General features: G+C 43.4%; 1 protein-coding gene across 1 annotated transcript in view; it reads right to left on the bottom strand.

The window, feature by feature from the left end:
- Positions 1 to 507: 507 nt before the first annotated feature.
- Positions 508 to 24,417, bottom strand: part of LOC309366298 (uncharacterized protein) — a gene marked incomplete at its 3' end in the record, with an annotated part of 47,042 nt that continues 23,132 nt past the window's right edge. The window contains exons 2-3 of the mRNA XM_081904750.1: positions 2,158 to 4,443; positions 508 to 527 (exon numbers count right to left, since the gene is read on the bottom strand). Of these exons, the coding sequence (XP_081760876.1) occupies positions 508 to 527; positions 2,158 to 3,982 (1,845 nt within the window). The 5' untranslated portion in view covers positions 3,983 to 4,443. The remainder of the gene's footprint in view (positions 528 to 2,157; positions 4,444 to 24,417) is intronic.

Below are 24,417 nucleotides of genomic sequence, written 5' to 3'. Positions count from 1 at the left end.
GGTTGCCAAACAAGGCACTAAAATGTACACAGAGCTGAATAAATTTGAAGATAACGGAAAACAGATCTGAAGCCACAGAGAAAGGAGGTTTTAGCTGACTTCACAGAAAATTGCCCATTTGGGTTTTTGGACTGTGGGAAAGTTAGAAAAGGGCCACTCTGGTTATGTTTAATATGCGGTGTAGAATATGGCTGGGGATATTATAAATAGAGCCTAGGGCTTGTTGGTGGAAGACAGAAGTGCCTGGCGTGCTCTGGTCCATGGGGTCACAAAGAGTCGGACACAACTAAACGACTAAACAACAACAACAACAACAAGGGCTTGTTGATCAGAAGGTTGGCGGTTTGAATCCCCATGACAGGGTGAGCTCCCGTTGTTTGGTCCCAGCTCCTGCCCACCTAGCAGTTCAAAAGCACTTTAAAGTGCAAGTAGATAAATAGGTACCACTCCAGTGGGAAGGTAAACGGCGTTTCTGTGCGCTGCTCTGATTCGCCAGAAGCAGCTTAGTCATGCTTCATCTGAGGACCCTAAAGGAAGCAGACAATCTCATATGAGAGGAGGTAATCCTTGAGATACTCTGCTTGTAGGCTATATTTAGTGTTTTAAAACAGGAGTGAGGAACTTTTACTGTCCAGGTATTTTTGGACTCCAACTCTGATAAGCCCTAACTAGCCTGACCCCTGGTCATGGATAATGGGAATTGTGGTCCAGCAACATCTGGTAGACCACAGATGAGCTACCTCAGTTTTAATACCAAACAGAGTCTGTATAATTCAGCCAACACTGCTGGTTTTACATATCTGGCCATTTCCCTTTGCTTTCAGCGATGGTGCAGGACCGACTGATTCCTGCTAGTTGAAACAGGCAAAATGAATTTTTATCTGATATAAATAAATCAGTGAATTGGTGGGCCATCGAGAATGAGAGGTGGAGAAAAGGAGGAAATGGCGTCAAAGCACAGACAGGCTGTGACACTTGCGCTAAATTGAAGTCAACGTACTACTGTCAACTTGGGAAAATACCTCTTATCTAAATTAGCTTGAGGCAGGGTTTTTATGGCAGTTATAAACCCCTGGAAGTTTGTATTTTTAATGGAGGCATTGACAAACCTTAATTATAGCAGTGCAAGTGCCTTTCTAAACAGCATTTTAAAGAGGTGAACAACAGAAAAAGGTGCCAGAACACAAGTCAGTTGTTTGATAGTATTTGTCAAGTAATGGTGTGCCATGCAGGGAGGGCACATTGTGAAACGACTGATAGACGTGTATTTGCTTTCTTGAAATACACAAAGGCAAACAGAATTAATCTCGTGGCTTTATTTGGGTGGCATGGTTTATGCTCTGTGCAGAATTGAGCTTAACTGATTCATAAGGCAAAATATAACCATTAAATATCCTGCTGTGTGGCACAAAATTGCAATGCTATCTACCATATATATATATATATATATATATGCTTTCGTAGATTTTCACGGGTACAGGAATGCAGGTTTTGGTGTCCTCGGGTGTCTTCCCGTGTAAAAGTTGGGGTGTCTAGGCGACGTTTCGATGAGGTCTCACTCGTCATCTTCAGGCTGGTGCTTTCGGCTTCTTGTTACTGGAACAGAGCAGGATCTCAGTGTTTGAGTTCCTATAAATACTGTTGAGGGGGTGTGGTGTATAGCCTCCAATGTTCTGGGCAGAGAGGAAGTTCCCAGGCTAGTGTGCCTTTTCTTCTTTTGTTCCTTAATTACTTGAGGGATATCTTGAGTGATTTCTTGAGTGATATCCTGAGTACCACTTAGGTGGGTCATTAGGTGTGGATTAGTTGCTAAAGTCTTTGTGTCTTGACCTCTTGAACTTTGTGAAGAGTTTTTCTGAGAAGATGGCTGTACTGCACTTAGTTGTGCTCTGGCTTGGCTTCGTGTATAGGGGCGAGCTGTGGTTTTGTGGCCTGTGTCAGCCAGATCTGTGTAGGGATTGCAGGGGGGTGCAGCATCCGGAGGTGCCACCATGGTTTGGCTACTGGATGGTGTCTGTAATTTATCTGTGGAGAGGGTCTGGGTTTGGGTCTGGTGTGGTTGATTGGTGATAGCGTTCTGTGTGCCTCTGGATCTGGTGTCAGTTTTTGTGGGGAGGGCTAATTTCCAGATGTCTGGCAAGCGGGATGTGTCGTCACGCTTGTTCATGTTGTGAGGGTGTTTCTCTATCTCGATGGCTTCCATGATTATTCTCTTGTGGTGATGTTCCATGTTAAAGAGCAATTTGGAATCTGCAAAATTAATTTCGTGTCCTGTTTCTTTCATGTGTTGGAAAAGAGAGGAAGTTTTTTCTTCTTTTTTGACGGCATTCTTGTGTTCTGCGATACGTGCATTTATTCGTCTGTTTGTTTGTCCAATGTACGTGGCTGGGCAGACTTTGCAGGGTATTTCATAGACCCCTTGGTTTTCCAACTGGATTTTATCCTTGGGGTTTCTGAGGATATTGGCTATTTTTTGGTTGGTGCAAAAGGCTGTTTTGATATTGTGTTTATGGAGGATTTTGCTAATTTTATCTGTAGTGCCCTTGATATAAGGAAGGAGGGCCATGCCATTGTTTTCTTCTGTGTCTTGGTTTTTGGGGGGTGTTTCTTTTTGGATTAGCTTCGTAACCCTGTTTTGCTGGTATCCATTGGCAATTAACACATTTGAGAGATTCTGTAACTCAGTTGTCAAGTGGTCTTTGTCAGCCAGGCGTTTGGTTCTGGAGATGAGAGTCTTGGCTACGGAGTTTATTTGTGCAGGGTGGTGGTGTGATTGTGCATGTAAGTAGCGGTTGGTGTGTGTTTTTTTCCGGTAGATAGTGTGTCCTAGGGAGCCATCAGGTTTTTTGTAGATTAGGACGTCAAGGAAGGGAAGTTGGTTGTTGGCTTCTATTTCCATAGTGAATTGTATTTTGGGGTGTAGGCTGTTGAGATGTGTGAGGAAGCTATCCAGTTTTTCCTTCCCGTGTGGCCAAATTACAAAGGTGTCGTCAACATATCTGAGCCAAAGTTTGGGTTTGTGTTCTGACTTGTCTAAAGCATTGGTTTCAAAGTGTTCCATGTACAGGTTTGCGATGACCGGTGAGAGGGGTGATCCCATAGGTGCTCCTTCTATCTGTTTGTATCTTTGTCCATTGTGGATGAAGTACGTGTTGGTTAGGCAGTGGTTGGTCAGGTCCAAGATGTATTCGGGGGGGTTGTATTTGTTTTGAATGGCTGTCAAGGCTTCATTAATGGGCACTTGTGTGAAGAGAGATACAACATCGAAGCTCACAAGTAGGTCATTAGGATGTAGGTTTTGCTTCTTTATTGTTTCTATGAACTGGAAGGAGTTTGGAACGTGTGAAGAGATGGATTCTGCATAGGGCTGAAGTTGCTTGGCGAGAAATTTAGCGAGATTTTGTAGAGGTGAGCCTATGGAGCTGACTATTGGTCTGAGTGGTGTTCCTTCTTTGTGTATCTTGGGGAGGCCGTAGAGTTTGGGGCATCTGGATGATTTTTCTCTGGGGATGATTCTTAGCTGGATTTCTTCACTGATAGGAGAGGCTTTTATTTTGGATTTGGTGGTTTTTTCCAGATAGGTGGTGGGATCTGTTTTTATAGGTTGGTAGGTAGGATCTTGGAGTAGGTTTGATAGTTTTGCTTGGTAGTCCGATGTGTTCATCACAACAGTGGCATTACCTTTGTCTGCTGGGAGAATGATTATGTTGTTGTCTTTCCTCAGGTTGGTGAGTGCTTTCTGTTCTTCTTTGTGTAAATTGCTTCTGGGTGGTTTGCTGGAGCAGAGGATGTTGGTGACTTCAAGTCTGATTTTATTGGCTTCATCTGGGTTGATTTTGGTTAGGCTAGCTTCGACTCCGCATATGATGTTTTCCGTGGGGATGCGTCTCGGGGCGACTGCAAAGTTGAAACCTTTGGAGAGTACTTTGGTTTCAGTTGTGGTGAGGATCCTGTCTGATATGTTATGTACTGTTTGTTTCATGGGTTGTTGTGGAGGGTGGCTGGGCTTCTGGCGTTTCTCTAGTTTGTGGAGTTTGTTGGTGTGTGTGTCTGTCTTATGTGAGGTCTCCGTTTCAGCTCTCCAGACGGCTAGTTGTTTGCATTTGTCCCAGAGTGCAGGGTGGATTTTGTTACAGAGTTTGAGGTGAAGAGTGAGCAGATCTTTGTTGGTTTGGTTTAGTAGGTATCTTTTCTTGTGTAGTTCGTTTCTGATTAGGGATAGTTCAGTTCGTTTCAGGATCCTTTCGGTAGCTGGGGTTTTAGAATGGAATTTAAGTTGGAAGCATGTGGGAATTAAGTTGTTGTCTCGGCAGTTGCGTAGGAACAAGAGATCACATAAGATGGTGGCTCTTCGGACTTCTAGTTTCTCGTAGGTTCTTGTCAGCTGGAAGGTTTCCTCCCCGTAGAGGTGAGATATTTGCTTTCGTAGATTTTCACGAATCTCTCAAATGTGTTAATTGCCAATGGATACCAGCAAAACAGGGTTACGAAGCTAATCCAAAAAGAAACACCCCCCAAAAACCAAGACACAGAAGAAAACAATGGCATGGCCCTCCTTCCTTATATCAAGGGCACTACAGATAAAATTAGCAAAATCCTCCATAAACACAATATCAAAACAGCCTTTTGCACCAACCAAAAAATAGCCAATATCCTCAGAAACCCCAAGGATAAAATCCAGTTGGAAAACCAAGGGGTCTATGAAATACCCTGCAAAGTCTGCCCAGCCACGTACATTGGACAAACAAACAGACGAATAAATGCACGTATCGCAGAACACAAGAATGCCGTCAAAAAAGAAGAAAAAACTTCCTCTCTTTTCCAACACATGAAAGAAACAGGACACGAAATTAATTTTGCAGATTCCAAATTGCTCTTTAACATGGAACATCACCACAAGAGAATAATCATGGAAGCCATCGAGATAGAGAAACACCCTCACAACATGAACAAGCGTGACGACACATCCCGCTTGCCAGACATCTGGAAATTAGCCCTCCCCACAAAAACTGACACCAGATCCAGAGGCACACAGAACGCTATCACCAATCAACCACACCAGACCCAAACCCAGACCCTCTCCACAGATAAATTACAGACACCATCCAGTAGCCAAACCATGGTGGCACCTCCGGATGCTGCACCCCCCTGCAATCCCTACACAGATCTGGCTGACACAGGCCACAAAACCACAGCTCGCCCCTATACACGAAGCCAAGCCAGAGCACAACTAAGTGCAGTACAGCCATCTTCTCAGAAAAACTCTTCACAAAGTTCAAGAGGTCAAGACACAAAGACTTTAGCAACTAATCCACACCTAATGACCCACCTAAGTGGTACTCAGGATATCACTCAAGAAATCACTCAAGATATCCCTCAAGTAATTAAGGAACAAAAGAAGAAAAGGCACACTAGCCTGGGAACTTCCTCTCTGCCCAGAACATTGGAGGCTATACACCACACCCCCTCAACAGTATTTATAGGAACTCAAACACTGAGATCCTGCTCTGTTCCAGTAACAAGAAGCCGAAAGCACCAGCCTGAAGATGACGAGTGAGACATCGTCGAAACGTCGCCTAGACACCCCAACTTTTACACGGGAAGACACCCGAGGACACCAAAACCTGCATATATATATATATATATATATATATATATATATATATATATATATGCTTTCGTAGATTTTCACGGGTACAGGAATTGGACAAACAAACAGACGAATAAATGCACGTATCGCAGAACACAAGAATGCCGTCAAAAAAGAAGAAAAAACTTCCTCTCTTTTCCAACACATGAAAGAAACAGGACACGAAATTAATTTTGCAGATTCCAAATTGCTCTTTAACATGGAACATCACCACAAGAGAATAATCATGGAAGCCATCGAGATAGAGAAACACCCTCACAACATGAACAAGCGTGACGACACATCCCGCTTGCCAGACATCTGGAAATTAGCCCTCCCCACAAAAACTGACACCAGATCCAGAGGCACACAGAACGCCATCACCAATCAACCACACCAGACCCAAACCCAGACCCTCTCCACAGATAAATTACAGACACCATCCAGTAGCCAAACCATGGTGGCACCTCCGGATGCTGCACCCCCCTGCAATCCCTACACAGATCTGGCTGACACAGGCCACAAAACCACAGCTCGCCCCTATACACGAAGCCAAGCCAGAGCACAACTAAGTGCAGTACAGCCATCTTCTCAGAAAAACTCTTCACAAAGTTCAAGAGGTCAAGACACAAAGACTTTAGCAACTAATCCACACCTAATGACCCACCTAAGTGGTACTCAGGATATCACTCAAGAAATCACTCAAGATATCCCTCAAGTAATTAAGGAACAAAAGAAGAAAAGGCACACTAGCCTGGGAACTTCCTCTCTGCCCAGAACATTGGAGGCTATACACCACACCCCCTCAACAGTATTTATAGGAACTCAAACACTGAGATCCTGCTCTGTTCCAGTAACAAGAAGCCGAAAGCACCAGCCTGAAGATGACGAGTGAGACCTCGTCGAAACGTCGCCTAGACACCCCAACTTTTACACGGGAAGACACCCGAGGACACCAAAACCTGCATATATATATATACTCTCACCCTAAAGGAAGTGGGCAAGATCATATGAGAGGAGGTAGTCCTTCAGAGAGGGCTTTGAAGCTGAAGTGGGAACCTGTGCCCTCCAACCCCCAGATGATATCGAACTAAAGGGAATGTAACAGGGGTTCCATCTTGCCCTTGGGATTGTGGGTGTCCCTGCCACTGCAATGCAGTCGTGTGACGTCACACACCTGCGCGTCGTGCTTGTGATGTGACACACATGACGTGCAAGTGTGTGCGTGTGATATCTTGTGCCCATGTTGTGGGCGGTGAGGGTGGCTCCTATTCTTCCTCCTCCTCTCCACAGCCAGTGAGGCAACCTTTTCCATGGGGAGGGGCTTGGACTTGGAGGCAGAAAAGGGTGCCTCACTGGCTGGCTGTAGAGGACAGAGCTAAACAGCTTCTCTTCAGAGGAATATGCACATCTCCATTGCATTTTGTAGATTCTCTGAGGATCTACAATAGACACATTCTCTGGTCAGAACGCATAGTCTCTAAAAACATGCATTTCCCCCCTATTTCCTATTCCTATATATATATAATCTCTCCAGAAGCCAGCATTGGCTTCTCCATTGGCAGCAAAGGCAGTGGGGTGCCTCTTGATCATCCACCATCTGAGGTGGCTGCCTCATCCTACCTCATGGGTGGGCCGGCCCTGCATGCCACTACTAAGCTTCTTCCTAACCTTAATGACAACAGAGGTGGGGACAGTTTTCATCAGAATTGTGGGAGGGGGAGGGATGGTTTCAAACTTTCTTCTCCCTGAAATCCCCAGCTGAGAGTGTTGAGAACAGGATTGGATGGTGGAAGAAAGTCCATCTTTAGCTAGGCCCTTTCTTCCTGCTACTGAGCTGCCCAATGGGAGTGTTTGTTGTGAGCTATGTAAGATTACACAGCATGCCAAAAGCAGCCTGGGGAACACAGATGGCGCACTTTTGAAAAATAAATGGAGGGGGGAGGCATTTTTCTTGGAGACAATTATACTTAAGGGAGAATGTGCCTTTTACCCAGTAAGTGTAGCAAATGCAGTTGAGATCTGCACATTCTCCAAGGCCTGATGGAAATCCTTATCTGTGATTACTGTGACTGCGCATCTTTGTTCCATCATGTTCCCCGTTTATGTCAGAAGAAAGAAAAAGAGGCAGACCCATTGGGGGCATCAAAATAAGGCCATTTCTTAGAAGGTCTCCATTGTATGCACATGGTCATATGTATGCCTGTGCCCACAAAAGAGAGAAAAAGATTCATGAGCACCACAATAACTTTCATCGACAAAGAAAATTCTTTTTGGGAACTACTGGAGGCTTCCCAATAACAGTAAAAGCGCTAGCAGCCAGGCACAATCATGTTAATGCATTCACTATCTTCCTCTAAAAGGATGAAGACATAATTTAATTTGGAGGCTCCTGGTGTTCTGAATTCCCCTTGCACACTGACACAGCACGTTGCCAGACAGCCTTTTGCATGCTTCCCTTAAAGGTGACCCATTAAAGAAGCAAATAACCAATTCTTTGGACAACTGCAAAGACTTCTAATCAACTGATGGGTTTTCTGGTCTCGGATGCTAGGACTCTTCACAGGCAGTGGGAGTTGGGCTCAGTCCTTGGAATTTGAAATAAAATTCCAGGTGCCTGGCTGTCCCTCTCTATATAGCCAGCTGCCACCTTTCTGCGTCCCTGGGAGCTTACCTTTCTTGCTGTAGCTATTTTTGAACTGCCAACACTATAAAGCTACATTCACAGGATGCTAAAAATTGCTGTTCCATTATGGGGAGGGGGAGTAAGGTGCCAAGCAGCGCTTTCCAGATACCTCTCACTGTAGCAGCTACACACCAGTAATCCTCAGAGAGGATTCAGTGTATCCTCTGAGCTTTACCACCACAATTCATCATGCTAGCCACACCACTGGGCTATCTATACCAGAATCAAGAAGAGAGGACAACAGAGGAAAGAGCAGAATGGGAAACAGTTGAGACTGATTTCCAGTCTCTGTGGAGACTTCCTGCTTTCATAAGTAGTGACAGGGGGTACAAACGGGAGGTGTGGTAAACTCCTTCCCCAGTAAATCTATTGTTAAGAATACAAGGAGAAAGTCTTCTGAAGGACTGCATTTAAAATAAATAAATAAAAATAAGTTTTTGGTGTTATTTTAAGTTGCTCGTTTTCACCATGTGTAGGTAGGGACGGGGAGAGATTCAGTTCCTAATATGTACTTCCCAAAACAATACACAAACCAAAATGCAGCCGCCCTTTGAAATTTTAACTTCTCCAAATTTTGCTCTCCCAAAATGTGCATATTATAGGGAAGTGTGCCTAAGTATGTATATGTCAGTGAAAATAGCATACAGAGATGCATTACATTATAGGAAACTGATTGCAAATTTGGTATACTAGGCATCCAAAAATGTGCATATCAGAGGAAATGTGCAATACAAGGATGCCCCTTTTTTGGTGACGGCTTCTTAAAATAACAAATTGCAAACTAATACTGAAACATGCCGAGGTGAATTCAAGACTAGAAAAATGAGCAACTAAAATGGAGAGATTTGTTTATCCCTCCATGTGAGGCAGCCTGAGCTCGTGAGAGCAGGCATTCATTCAGATCATGCCAGAGCAACACTGGCTTCAACTCTTTCTGAGCAGCAAATGGTTTGTATTGGGCTGCTATTTAAAAGTATCTAAAGAAGGATAGAAAGACTTTGCTAAAATATGTCTTTCTCTTACTTATTTTATATATCAGATGCCATGGAAGAAAGCTATGAGGGATTTGTTGCTGGCATCCATCTGTGTCGAGAGACAATGGAGTGCGCCTCTGGGGGTGAAGTCAAACTATGAGTGATACTTAAGAATAAAATGCAGTAGAGACAGGAATAAAAATGTATAAGATAAGAGCCAAGAAGGGGGGGAAATATGAAATTGATAAAAATTGCCTCCCTTTCTTTGTTATTTTCAACCTCAAATATACCTGCTTTGTTTGGTGTGTGTGAATGTCCTGTTGCCTCTGTCCCCCTCATCATTAAAGCCCTTCATTTTCATATTCTGTTTACACAGAATCATAGCACTGTATTTTTTTTAAAAAAATATATATTGAATAATTTTATATTACAAAAAATTGCAACCAAAAATTACATACATCAATATTTTGTTTGTTATTTATTATTTACCGTCTTATTTCCTCCCAAACATCCCATACAAAACACACACACACACACACACAGAAAGAATAATAATGATAATAATGAAAATAAATATTTTCTTCAATTTTGACTTCCTGTCAAGTCCCTTTGCATATGTTTTATCTTACAATTGAATGTACACAAAACAATAAACCTTTCTATATGTTTTCCAATACATTCAGAAAACATAATAAATCCTTAATATGTTATCCACCTCCTGAATCATAGCATTGTAGCGGTGAAATGTACCCCAAATTCATCTATCCAAGCCCCTGAAATGCAGGAATCACAGCTAAGTGATTCCAGCGTGATGAAGGAACAAAGTTATGCAGATGAAGAGATGGAAAACGGGCTATGGAAAATGGGCAAGCTGATTCTCAATGGCTGGAGGAAGCAGGGGCGGGGACCAGGCCCCACACCCATGTTTCTCTGAACCACATCCCTTGGTCCTCCGTAAGTAAATTGCTGTCATTCATTTCAGTAGAAAGAGAGAAAAACAACAACTGCTGCACTGGACATATAGAGAACATCCAGCCCTGGGAGGCTTTGTAGGAGAGCTGCTCCAGAGGAAGAACTGTAAGAGGAGAGAGAATTTCTGCTGGCCACCAGGCAATGGCTTCTCCACCTGCCTTGCGCCATCCTCCAACCCTGAGAGCCTTTCCCTGACCATGACTTTGAGAACAGCAGAGGCAGCTGGGAAAAGAAGAATTCAGGGATATATTTTTAAAAATAATTTTACATGTGTGTCCTTGTTTCTCAATTTGATCCTTTTACATGGTTTTGTATGCTTTGTAGTATTTTATGCATGATGATTTGCTGTTATTTTTATTGATTATAGATTAGTAATTCTTTATTGTAACTGATAAGTGCAAACTATCTAATTATTATTTGCTGATGAATTTTACTGTTTACTATCAGATTTTAATGGAGTATTGAATATTGCTTTATTTGATATAAGTTCCTTATTTTAAAGTAATTGTGACCTTTTTTAGTGGATCAGATTATTACGGTTGTTTGATGTTTTATTATGTTTTTATATGTGCTGGAAGCTGCCCAGAGTGGCTGGGGTAACTCAGCCATATGGGTGGGGCATAACAAAAATATTATTATATTATTATGTGCTGTAGCCTGCAATAGTGGCGCAGGAGAGTTGAAAATAATGGCAATACATTTCACATCTGGCATCCTATGCGCCCCTTTTCTTTCTGATAGCACATGGGTAGATGAGTCTAAAAATCCTGGGACATCAATTTTTTCATCCTTCTAGTGGCTATAGTTGCTCATTTACCAGAAGTAATGTATTTTGAAGTGTATACTCAATTCTGACCAAACTAAGCCTCCTAGGGCACAATATCCACTTCCAGAGTTAACACTAGAGGGCTGAGAAAATTTGTGTCCCGGGCTTTTTAGACTTGTCTACCCATGTACTATCTGAAACCAAAGGGGTACATTGGCTGCCAGATGAATATTTTGTCAGCTCTCCTACCTCACTACAATAGAGTCCTTTAGTACATAAGGTGGTCTTTAAGGTATTATTCACAGCTTTATACACTAGTATAAGAACTTTGAACCTGACATGGTAGCAGATGAGAAGCCAATGCAGCTCTTTTAACCCCAGTGTCAGGTGTTGTCTGTAGTCTGTTTCCATCACCAGTCTAGCCACAGCAATCTGCATTGGCTGAAGTTTCTGGGCCAGACCCAAGAGCAGTCCAAGAGTATGCTATAATATCAGAGTGTGTTATAATAATAGATTCAGGTAGGTAGCTGTGTTGGTCTGACGCAGTCGAAAAAAATTGTCCAGTAGCACCTTAGAGACCAACTAAGTTTGTTCTGGCTATAAGCTTTTGTGTACATGCACACTTCTTCAGATACCTCTAAGGTGCTACTGGACAATTTGTTTTTAATTTGTTATAATAATAGTTTAGCTATTTTAACATGCATTATCTGAGTTAAACACTAGAATGGTTACCAGTCCCTATAGAGAGAGCAGACCACATCACTTCCACAGCACCTTGCAGCACTGAGGTTATTAAATAGCACCAAACAAATCCATAATCTCAACCACAAGCCTTTTGCTCAGCTTCTGGTTCATCTGGTGAGTTTTCTTCTGATACCAGGAGCAGGAGGTGGTTGTTTCCGCAAAAGCCATGCTGGAATCTCAAGAGTTAAGTATTCTCGGCGGGTTTAGAAAAATGGCTGGAAACCTAAACTAAGCAATCTCCACCACCAAAAAAAAAGATTGATAATAAAAAAAGACATTTGGGCCATTTGATCATAAATAGTAGAGTTCACTAGCACAAGAAATCATGCAGACTGTGCAGGGAGACATAAAAACCACTGAATTATGTATTAATATGTCATATAAAAGGAAAAAGCACTAAAGAAATATTGTAGGAAAAATAAATAAAACAGCATTAAAAGTGAACATGTCCCATTTGGTCAGTTATTCCAAACATAAAACAACAAAGAGCACAGTTTGGAAGTTAACAACACTTTTAATTTTAGTACTGACTTCCCCCTTGCAAACAGTGTGGAGGTGTGGTCAGAGCGTAGTCCTGAGGATTGATTTTCTGTCAGAGCTCATCTAAATCAGTGTGCGTTTTTTTCCTGTTTTTTTAATACAACTTGGAAGCCGAGAGATGTATGAGCTTGCTGACATTAAATTAGAACTGACACAACCACAAAGGGGATTTCTGGATGAAAATAGCCTCAATTGAAAACTTCTGGCACCAGTGTGGAGCTTGGCTTCCCCCGCCCCCAATGTAAGGTTAGCTGTGTGGGGAGGTGTTCTGAATGGGCGGGTATGAAAAACGGCATGCAAGTTTGTCCAAGGCTGTCTGCACAGAGACAATGATATTAATGAGTTCCTGTATACCAGACACAGATAAAGTAGCACTGGAATAACGGAGTTTGACTGATGTTGCTGCATCATGTCTATCCTTGTACCCCAATCCAAAGCCCCACAAGTGCTTGAGTGCATATGCAGATGTTCTTTGGTGGATGAGGCAATTTCACAGGCATGCAAATCAAGGGTGGGGTAACATTTTTTTACAGCCTGAGGGATGCATTCAAGGTTGGCCAGTTCTTCTGGGGCCACATGCCAGCGGCGATCGTGGCCACAGTTGTCACATGGCTGTCACAACACATAAGGATTACATACCCCTGTAAACCACATGTGCACACTCACCACACACTCTATACACACAGAACCAGAAATAAGACACACACAGCACACATTATCAGAGAAGCAGGGGGTGTATTTTCCTCCCCATTGCAGTGCTGGCCTGAGATAAAAGGTTCCTAGTCACCCAGCACAATGCTTTGGTGAGCAGGGGAAATGTTTACTATGCCCTTCTGAGACCAATCTCTGAAGAGTGGACTGTTTCCTCTCTTTCCAATCACAATGGAGAGAACACAACTGGGCCCTTAGGTCTGGCCTGAGGATCAAAGGGCCAGAAGCCAATGGCATCATTGAAAACGGGCTGGTGATCAGGTTTTGGATCAAGCAGATCAAGAAGACGAGGCAGTGAGTCATCTGACTTTGGGACAAAGGCCTGGCATGTCACAATTGGCTCATAGGCCAGCTGACAGTATTAAGACTGGGGAGGGGGGCGCATCTCATTTTTATTGTAAGCTTGCCCTGTGATCCTTGGATGAAGGGTAGTACAGAAATTTAATAAATAATAATAAATGCATAATTGTATTCAGGTATAAAATTCAGCGTCTTGATCCACAGAGCCTAATCTGCTCATGCCCTGCCTAAATCTGTTCTAGGGTTTCGCCCTCAAACCTCCGGAGCACATTTGGGGAGGGGTCATTGGGAAAGCTAGTTGAATACAGCCCTCAGATTCATTTTACAAGCAACCCCCCCATACACACATTCAGTATGAACATGGCTTTGTATGTGTGCATTGCGCTGAACCTGGAAGTGACCCAAAAATGTCACAAAAATGTTACAAAAAGAGGCAGAACGGGGCAGGGCAGGGTGGAGGTGGAATGGGGGTGTTTCCAGCCTTTTTTATTGGTGTTTCAAATATACACAATTTCACTAACGTATGCAGTGACTCGGAACATTTCACATGGGGGTTGCCTGTATGTTTTGCATGCAGTCATCATGCAAGTCCAGTACAGTCTACGTATTAGCAGTGGAGTACCTCTGCCTGAGAATTTCCCCAGTTTTCTGAATGACCAGATCCAGGAGGTAAGGTGTAAAGAAGAGGCAGGGATGCATACAGACTGGCAACTGGAAGCCCTGGTTTAGCGCCTTTCCCTCCTAGTGAAGCTGCTTACTGACTAGCTCAAATCTGTGCAATGAATTCCGTGAGTGGATAGGATTTTAATTCCAAATTATGGATGTACATCACCATTTCAACTGAAGTTCAGGAAACAACATTCCCTGGCCCTCTGAGTGTGTCTCTGCAGCACTGAAATTGGAAACGGAAGAATCAAATTAATTTGAACAATCTGTTCTTGTCTCTTCATCTGTTATGGCTAATGCTGAAGGTAATTTAGGCAGGGATCATTCAAATAAGGCAAGCGCTTGTTAGTTTTTGTTTCAATCGGAGTGGCACTCTTGTCTCTCCTCAAAGGGGAGAAGGAGGTGATTTATAGGGAAATGGAGATGCGCATGTGGGAGGGGCTGCTTTCTGTCACGCGTTCTCTGACTCATTGGGTTTAGGACTGTATAGGTGGGAGGCATACAGATTCCCTTTCTAGACTTGAGCTCATAAGTGTATGTCTGCCTGGCTCTGGCATGGAGCCGGTGTATTTATTATTGCTCTCTGCACTTCCTCCTGGAAATGACTCTTATTTTTAACATTGGCAAGGCTGACTCTCTATCTCCAGAAGCAGATATGTGGGTTGTTGAGTGCCACTGGACAGATGTCAGCGTCTATTGTTATTCCACTCTAGCTGCCCCTGGGATGAGATTAGGGGCCATTTGTGGATATCCTTCAGAGGAAGTTGCCGGCTTAATGTCTGGATTCAAGGGAAAACTGGATAGGGCCAGGCATCAATAAAATAACTTGGTTGTCTTCAGTCTTTGTTCATTGAAACAGAACTGGCAGGGATCTTCACCATATGGTGTCTTCCCCCAGTTCTTCCACTGGCCTGTAATTGTCTTTCCAAGTAGCTTCTGCTGTTCTGTATTCTGGTTCATTTGACAATCTCTCTCCAGCACTTTTCCAACTCAAGTCTACAATTCACCAATCTGGGCCAAGTTCATTTAGGGAAGAAAACTAGTAAAATGCCTGGCTCTTTAAACTTGGCATTTTACACTTACAGATGGAGGACTTCCTGCAGACGGCATCTGGCTTGATACTCTTATTGCTGGAGTGAGGCCTACGTGCAGTAAGTATTCCTTGGCATTCTTTCTTGCTCGTTGGAAATGTCTTTGTGTCAGTGCAAGAAAATGTCCAGAGTCTTGGTTTTGATCGGAAACAAAGCCTGGGTTTAGAAATGCCTTGCCACCGGGAGTGGCCGGAAATGGTGGTTCTTTTCAGCTTGTTGTGGAAGTCCTGCAGAGGGATGACTCAATGCCTTTCAGTAGTCAGCAAATCCTTTCCCAGTTCTGGCACCAGACTTCAGGAGCAGCCAAACTCAATGAGTAAAAAGAAGGCAGAGCCGTTGCCATGAAAACTAAGTTTGCCTCAAAAGCTGCCTTGGGTATTGTAGTGTGAAAGGCGAGAGGAAAGATGGGAAACGGAAGGTCATAAATCAATAAGGAAGAGGATAACCATCTACCAAGACCAGGGGCTGCAGAGGATATCAATTCAGGTGCGGAAACTAGAAGCTTTGAGCGCATCTATAGGGTTGGCTTGGACATTAGGACCATAGAAGACTGCTTTATCAGACTTAGCTCTGTATTATTTACAATGATTGGCAGTGATACTCGAAGGTTTCATACAATTGTTATGAGGTTATGCCTGAACTCCCTTCTAATTCCGGAATCCAGCAAACATTCAATTCCTAGAATAGCCAGGCTAGCTTCTGGTTCAGGTTATGGCCCTCTAAGTATGGGCCATTAAGGCAACAAAGGGAGTGACTCTGTGCCAGACAGCAATTGGGTTGGTCCTGCTCCCTCAATTCGCCGGTAGTTTAAAAAGGCCAGTGCTGAGAGCTGAGGTGTGTGTGTGTTAGAAGATAGAAGCAAGGCTGCTGGGAGACAGAAGCATGCCTAATTTTTGCTGGAAGCCAAGGCTGTGGCTATGGGAGAAGCAAGATCTTGTTAGTGCTCATTCTGTGAACCCCTTGCATCATAGGCTCAGGTTGTATACATGTGCAAACAAACCATATTTCCTAAATATACTACAGTCTCCGCTGTCCCTTATTCAAAGGAAATAAGCACTTGGAACCCCTGGAATCTCACATCGCTCAGAGGTTGGGTTGGCATGCAACACAGGGGTCTCTTTGAGCCTTACTTGGATATGCCATTGTTTGAACTGGGGACCTTCTGTATGCAAAGCAGATGCTCTGCCACTGAGCTATGGTTCTTCCTCTAACATTGGGATGCCATGCAACTTAGTCTTCATTATGATGTATGGAAGTGAGAGCTGGACCATAAAGAAGGCTGATCGCCAAAGAATTGATGCTTTTGAATTATGGTGCTGGAGGAGACTCTTGAGAGTCCCATGGACTGCAAGAATATCAAACCTATCCATTCTGAAGGAAATCAGCCCTGAGTGCTCACTGGAAGGACAGATCCTGAAGCTGAGGCTCCAGTACTTTTGCCACATCATGAGACGAGAAGACTCCCTGGAAAAGACCCTGATGTTGGGAAAGATGGAGGGCACAAGGAGAAGGGGATGACAGAGGACAAGATGGTTGGACAGTGTTCTCGAAGCTACCAGCATGAGTTTGACCAAACTGCGGGAGGCAGTGGAAGACAGGAGTGCCTGGCGTGCTCTGGTCCATGGGGTCTCGAAGAGTCGGACACAACTAAATGACTAAACAACAACAACAACAGTGCTTTCCCCTCTGAAGGCATTCCTTGTTTTTCTCTTCCTGCCAATGCTGCCATCATCCCGGCATAGTTTTCTTTGCTTCACCCACCACCCCTCCTTTGAAAAAGCACAATGAACCATGAATATTTTCAAGAATGGCAGTGGATCAAGGTCAATCGGATGCCATCTTACTTCTGACCATAAACACATAGTAATGACGCAGTGGGGTTTTCATGCTTTATTATAAATTCTATATTAAAATATTTTTGGATTCATATACTTTTGGTTGTTGTTGTTGTTTGAAAAACCAGATGCCGACATTCTTTCGTTACAATGCAGAAGTGATCACCATCATGTGACACAATTGAAGTAGTCATCCGCCAGCTGTACTGTGTGTGCTGTTCCTAAATTAGCACAAAATGTTGAATTTGCAGCATTTAATGTGTGATGATTGTATTTCCTAGAGACATGTGACGGTGAAAGGACATGCTGCAAAAAGACGCCAGCAGTCTGGAATTACAGTAAAAGCCACAGTCCAGTATCTGCAGAGTGCAGAGCATGACCTGGGCAACAGGGAACCAAAACCTCAATTAGTTGTATTGGGGAGTCCAAATTGAGCAATGCTTTAAAAATCAACAGGATCTTAAAACGAATCCCACACGTAACCTAGCAGCGAGCAAGAAAAACCCTTAGACGCAGCAAATAAGTTGTTTGAGAAGCTTCAGATTGCATTAAAGCCAGGACAGCTGGATCCTCTGCCACTTTCCGTCTGCACAGGAAGGTATTTGAGCAGTCTGGTAAATGCTTCTGCCTGTTTCTTTTGCTATCTTTAAATAAATATTGCCTCAGCAACCTTTTTACCTACCAGTTTAATAGTCATAGAGGGCCAATTTGCACAACTACTTTCCTCACTTCCTTTTTGGGTCCAGATTCCATTTTACTGGCAGCTTGTCTAAGACAGTGGTCATCTGAGGGCACAGAATGCAATTTGGCTTGCTGTCACTAGTAAATTCTTCCAAATGTCAGTTGAGTGATGGTTTTATACACGTGAGCGCCATCTACAGGCTAAAGATGGGGACAACCCCTATCCATGTCGCCTGGATTAGCATTTAGAAAAAAACTAAGGAAGAAAATCTTGTTTCTCACTTTAGAAGTTGTGTAAGAAAGATTCAAATCACAAAACCATAGTGGGTCAATATTCAAGATCCAAGATTCAAATAATTGTTTGGGCATCAAGATTAAGCAACAGCAGGGTTGTTTTGTGTGTGTGTGTTTACCTTATTGGAGGGTCTTAGTTAGTGCTGGTATACAGTGCATAGTACTGGGGGAAATGCTGAAAAGAGTAACCAAGATGATTAAGAGGTTGGGACATCTTCTCTGCAAGGATTGTTGTGGGCATCCGTCTGTCTTGCGAGACAATGGAGGAGTGCACCGTTAGGGATGAAGTCAAACTGTTGCAAGGTTGTAGTGCCTGCTGTGGCTGTAGAGACTGATAGGGGAGAGACATGTTTTGTTGCAGTTGGGGCAGATGAAGGCTTCTTCTCTTTCTCTTCAATGAAAGGTTAAAGCATTTAAAGAAAAGACTTTTTAGAAAGAAAGATGAGTAAGAAGGGATGTGATAGATGTTTAAAAGTTTATGCATGGTGTGGTGTGGAGAAAAATAGATAATCTTCTCCCTCTCTTATAATATTAGACCTTAGGGTGACCCAATGAAATTGAGTAGCACTGGATTTGAAGAAAAATACGTATTCACAGGTCCACATAATTAACTTTCTGAATTTGCTGCCACAAGACAATAATGGCCGCTCCACTAGCAAAGATGATCTTGAAAGGGGATTAGAGAAATTAGAGAAATTGATGGAGGAGAGGTGTATCAGTGGCTCTTGGTGATGACAGCTGATTGGTTCAGAGTCCATAGGCCTCTGAATACCAGTTGCTGGGAGGCAAACAGCAAGGAAGGAGGTTGCCTTCCTGCTTTAATTATGGGCTCTATACCAATCTTGGTCCAAGACTGCAAGTAAATCAGGATGGCCAGTGTTGGAAAGAGGATGATGGACTTGATGGGCATCTGCATTGATCCAGCAGGGCTCTTCTAATCGTCTGTTTATTCTTGCATAGTGACAGCACACAGGGCACCTGTCTTGGCTTGCCAGTTGCAGAGTCTGTAGTCAAAGTATGCAAAAGTTAGGGAGGACAGCAGTGGGTTCTAGCAAACTGAGGCTGTATTGCATTGGGAGAACATCTGCTTTCCATGCAGAAGGTTCAATATGCATTAGGTCCAGGCAGAGATATACAAGTTCAAAACATCTGTAGAATACCAGGGCTAGATCTAGACACATCAAAGAAGTGCTTCAGAAAAATGCGTTGTAACCTTTATAATGAGAAATCGCGTTGGCAAAAACGGAACTCCACAGTGCTGTCTGGTATCACATATAAAACACATATAAAGCACTTTTTCTTTACCAATCTAGCTGAGTCCTGGGTTAGGGAAGCATCCTACACTATACAGCTTTATACGGTATCATAGTTGCATACAGCAATACTAGCCATTCTGGCTCAACATCTAGAAGGCCTTGGAATAGGTAGGTTTTCTGTAGCCCTCAGAACGTCTTGCGTGTTGAGTCCCACAGTGCCACCCCCCAATAATTCACACTTCACACTTCAATTTTTGTTTAAGGTTTTTGGCATAATTTTTGGCCACAACTTTATTCAAATACAAAAAATGTGAGTGGTTGCTTAGGCATTGGTTATGACTATCTGTCCTTGCCCCCCCAAGGACAGAGCTGGCACTTCTGGACACCACCGGAAGCCAGCGTGGGAAACAAGTATTGGGTGAGAAATGAAGCTGGGAATCAGACCAACACTTCTCACCCTCATGTTCCGGTGGGGCTTGCACGGCCCAAGCCCGGCTCCACGGACAAGGACGAAAGAATGGCAAGCCCCTGGATTCCTTTAACGGAATTCCTTTAACGGAATTTAACCAATGCCTAACCGCCAACCTTACAAGTTGTGACGATTTGCTACGCAGTAGGCAAAAACCAAATGGCACCAGCCAATCAGCCAAATGGCAAAATTCCTATCAGGCTCCCGCTCAAAGGCGGACGACCCCATGACAGGCATAGCAAGGTCAAGTGAACAAAAAACCACCCTATAAAAGGGAGGGAGGGCGGGTGATCCAGTGCAAAACGGCCAAGAGGACGTCCCATCGTCTGGCCCCTATATTTAAAGCCTCTGACCCCTCCTCCGAATTGGCAACAATCAAAAATCCCCAGCAACCCAATTAACCCCTTAAAGGCTTGGGTTCCACCAAATTTGCCTAGTCATGACACAGTGGCCTGTTCCCCCAACCGCAACACGTGCTCTCTGTTAGGGAGAACACGCTTTGCCCATTCACTGCTTCCTTGCCTCTTCCAGGTCTGCATAAAAGCTTTACATTGCCATTACACTGCATCCAGTAATGATGACGCATGTTGGGATGTTTCACTGGCATGGTAATTCTATTATCTGACTCGGCACATTTATTTCCCACTATAAAGGCTCAATTTTCAGGTCACAAGATCTCATGCTTACTATAAAGTAATGCGTTTATAGCAGCATATGAAGTGATATATGTGCAGTTGAAGCTCCATACCCAGATTTATTAAGAGACATTAATTTTTTCTGTAAGAGCATGGAATATGGTCATAAAGGTCGTGTTCCACATCTCTCTCTTTCTCTGTGCTCTATACCCCCTGGTGATGCAGGATTGGGGAGAAAAGGGCATAAGACACAGCAATAAATCTTTAAAAATCTGTGTGTGTGCATGTGCATGTAGAAGAGCTAATATATTATATTGTTTTTAAATCAATTTAAAATTGATTGAACTTCAGCTACAATTCAAAGATCCTCTATGCGAACAAATGAAATGCTGAAAAGTTCCATATTTAACGCTACAAAAAAATTCACTTAAATGTGTTTGGCAGACTTTTGCTCTGTACAGGAAAAAATACATTAGAATTTGAGCACTGTTTGCTTTTAATCTCTCGGCTGAACTGCTTCAGTGACATGGCCAGAAATCACTATCTGAAATTGACAGTGATCACGACATCTATGTCTCCCCCTACTTACCTGTATTTTCTCAACTAGACTCTGGGGAAAACATTCAGGTTGAGGTTGAATCCTGACAAGACAGAAGTACTGTTTTGGGGGGACAGGAGGCGGGCAGGTGTGGAGGATTCCCTGGTCCTGAATGGGGTAACTGTGCCCCTGAAGGACCAGGTGCGCAGCCTGGGAGTCATTTTGGACTCACAGCTGTCCATGGAGGCACAGGTCAAATCTGTATCCAGGGCAGCTGTTTACCAGCTCCATCTGGTACGTAGGCTGAGACCCTATCTGCCTGCGGACTGTCTTGCCAGAGTGGTACATGCTCTGGTTATCTCCCGCTTGGACTACTGCAATGCGCTCTACGTGGGGCTACCTTTGAAGGTGACCCGGAAACTACAACTAATCCAGAATGCGGCAGCTAGACTGGTGACTGGGAGCGGCCGCCGAGACCATATAACACCGGTCTTGAAAGACCTACATTGGCTCCCAGTACGTTTCCAAGCACAATTCAAAGTGTTGGTGCTGACCTTTAAAGCCCTAAATGGCCTCGGTCCAGTATATCTGAAGGAGCGTCTCCTCCCCCATCGTTCTGCCCCGTTCTGTTGTTGAAATTAGGCAACAAGACTTCAAGCTCCAAGCAGACAGGTATAATATGAACTGTTTCATGGGCCACACTGGCAAAATTTCCATCATCCATCTCAGCTGTTTCATATTGGGCTCTATTTTGCTAGCTGTCTAGTTCATTTCGAGGCCTGCTGTAGCCTAAAATCTGCTCACTCTTGGAGCATGGGACTTACGCCTAAATGCATCAGTGCAACTAAGCCAGATTGCAAGCTAATGCAAAATAGATGAACGCACATCATGAATACATGCTTGTGAAGGAATGGACCTGCACAATCAGTTATACTGCACACTACTTATTCTGACCTTCCTTCAAGAAAGAAATTAAAGTTCTGTTAATGTACAACACGTTTGGCATGTACTTGATCAGGCTTTTTGCCATGCCAGAGCTGAACTCCTGAGTTTCAGGCCTAAATGAATTCATTTTTTATATCTCTGTTGATTCAGCTAATGGGTCAATTATTGAAGGAGAGTTTGGGGCTTAACTCCTGGGGGAGGGTACCTAATTGGGCCAAATCAATGGTCTAAGTTCATATCAAGCGCAAATTAGGTAGGGTCTCATTAAAATGTGAACCAAATGGAATTTCCCTCCGCATGCCTGCAGGATATTTACGGTATGTGGAGGGGCTGGGAGTAAGGAAAAAATGGCACCATCTTGTCAGTTCTTGGAACTTTCTTAGAGATCCTCCTCCTACTTTGAGAATCACACACCACTCCTGAACTCCAGAGTATATTTCTGCGCTATTTGATCAGCATGAAATAATGTCCACCTTGCCCACTAACCTGCAACTAAATGGGAAACTGTCTTTGAAAAAAGAGGGGAATTTGGAATTGACAGAATTATAGGCCCCTGTGTGGTTCTTTAGTCAGTTGTTCTGTGTTAAACCTTTTATGATTCTTCTAAAAAATAAACTGCACACATTTATAGTGCTATGCACTGGTGAATACTTTTGTCAGAGTTTAAAGCACATAAAGTGATCTTTGGGATCAAGTTACCCTTGTGAAAGTACTGTGATCAAGTAACCCATGTGAGAGTGTTGTGAAGTGTATGTGAGTTTCTATGAGGTGAGACACATTTATAACAGCAAGGGACTTTATTGAACTAACAGAACAGAAGAACAGGGGCAAAGCAACTGCTTATGTATTTTTTTGAAGGCCTGGGCGCCTCTCTCTCTCTCTCTCTCTCTCTCTCTCTCTCTCTCTCTCTCTCTCTCTCTCTCTCTCTCTCAATGTGATTGGCTGTCTAAACTCCCAAGCTGCGAATCGTAACTCAGGGCTTAAGAGCCAATGCCAGTAGCCCAAACCTTGAAATGTTCTGTGATTGGATATCATGAATCAAATCAGAACACAGGGGCTCAGAATCTTTAGTCCAGACTCAAGCTCAGGCAAACACAGACCACTGAATACATAACAAAGTGACTAATTATTGTCGACTCCCATGACATTCTCTCTGTATGAAGGGAGTGGGTGGCGCTGTGGTCCTAACCACTGAGCCTCTTGGGCTTGCCAATCGGAAGGTTGGCAGCTCGAGTCAACGTGACGGGGTGAGCTCCCATTGCTCTGTCCCAGTGACACTCTTTCCCATTTCTTTTTTCAGTTCCATATGCTTTTCAAGGCTCAGATTATTTCCACTGAATCCAGCTTTTACACAGAACCCTTGGAAAAGCACACTAAGTATGTGTGTACAGTGGTACCTCTGGTTAAGAACGTAATTCATTCCGGAGGTCTGTTCTTAACCTGAAACTGCTCTTAACCTGAGATACCACTTTAGCTAATAGGGCCTCCCGCTACTGCGTTGCCACCGCACGATTTCTGTTCTCATCCTGAGGTAAAGTTCTTAACCCAAGGTACTACTTCTGGGTTAGCGGAGTCTGTAACCTGAAGTGTCTGTAACCCGAGGTGTCAGTAACCTGAGGTACCACTGTTTTTTATTTCTGTCACTCATGGAGGGAAGACTGATTGGAGCGGGGAGAAATGCACAGAATGGGTAGTGCCCACAGCACTTGGTAAACAATCCAAATGTGTCCATGGACCTAAAAAGGTTGGCAACCATAAATGAAAAAAGACAAGCCTATGTCCAAAGCAGATCACAATCTGAATTCCAACAGGGATGAAGAATATGACAAGGGTTGCAGATGGATAGATGCCAGCTAGTTAGATGTACTAACCTTCCTTTTGTTTGACGTCAAGGAATATGTTATAGTCCAGCCTAAGCAATGTTTGTATGAAGTGTTTGTAAGACAGCTCATGCTAAATACCGTTTTTTAAAGTCCCTAACATGCATATCAATTAAGTGTTTGGGAATTGTTCCCCCTGCAAAACAAATATATCTATAAAATTTGATATTTATTTAAGGTCTAATTTCTGAATTCAGCTTCTGGTAGGAAAGAAGCTTGATTTCCTTTGTTTCCCCCCCAATTATTCCCAAGTGTATAATTGCAACTGAGTCATTGATGCATTGCAAAGTGACAGCCATTGAGGCTTATTATGGGCTAGAATTAGCCATAGGTCTCATTGTTTGAGTTTAAAAGTAACATTTTAAATGGAAAGTCCCAACTATTCATTTAATGTAGATCTAATATGACAGATATTTGTTCATTAATGAAAAATACCCACCATTACATATCAAAACATATTGTTTTGAGTGTGTGGAGAGGTTAGGCTGAATGCCTGTAGCCACTTCTAATTCCTGGATCTGGCACAGATTGAATTGCTGGAATAAGTGGACCATCCTGATAATGGCCTGTGAAACATGGGTCAGTAAGGGAACAAAGGAAGTGGCTTAGTGGGAGAGAACAAATGGGTGGGCCTCCCTCTCTCAACTGTCTGCTAGTTAGAAAGACAAAAGGTCAGAGGGGGGAGTTGAGTGATGTGATCTAGAAGCTGGATGCAAAAGCCACAGGATGGAAAGGCAGGGCAGATTTCTCTTTGAATACAAGGCCATAGCTATGGAAGAAGCAATACCCTTTTGGAGTGTTCATG

Source organism: Podarcis melisellensis (assembly GCF_964234715.1).
Source record: "Podarcis melisellensis genome assembly, chromosome: 3".
Taxonomy (NCBI): domain Eukaryota; kingdom Metazoa; phylum Chordata; class Lepidosauria; order Squamata; family Lacertidae; genus Podarcis; species Podarcis melisellensis.
This window is presented reverse-complemented; position numbering and strand designations above follow the sequence as displayed.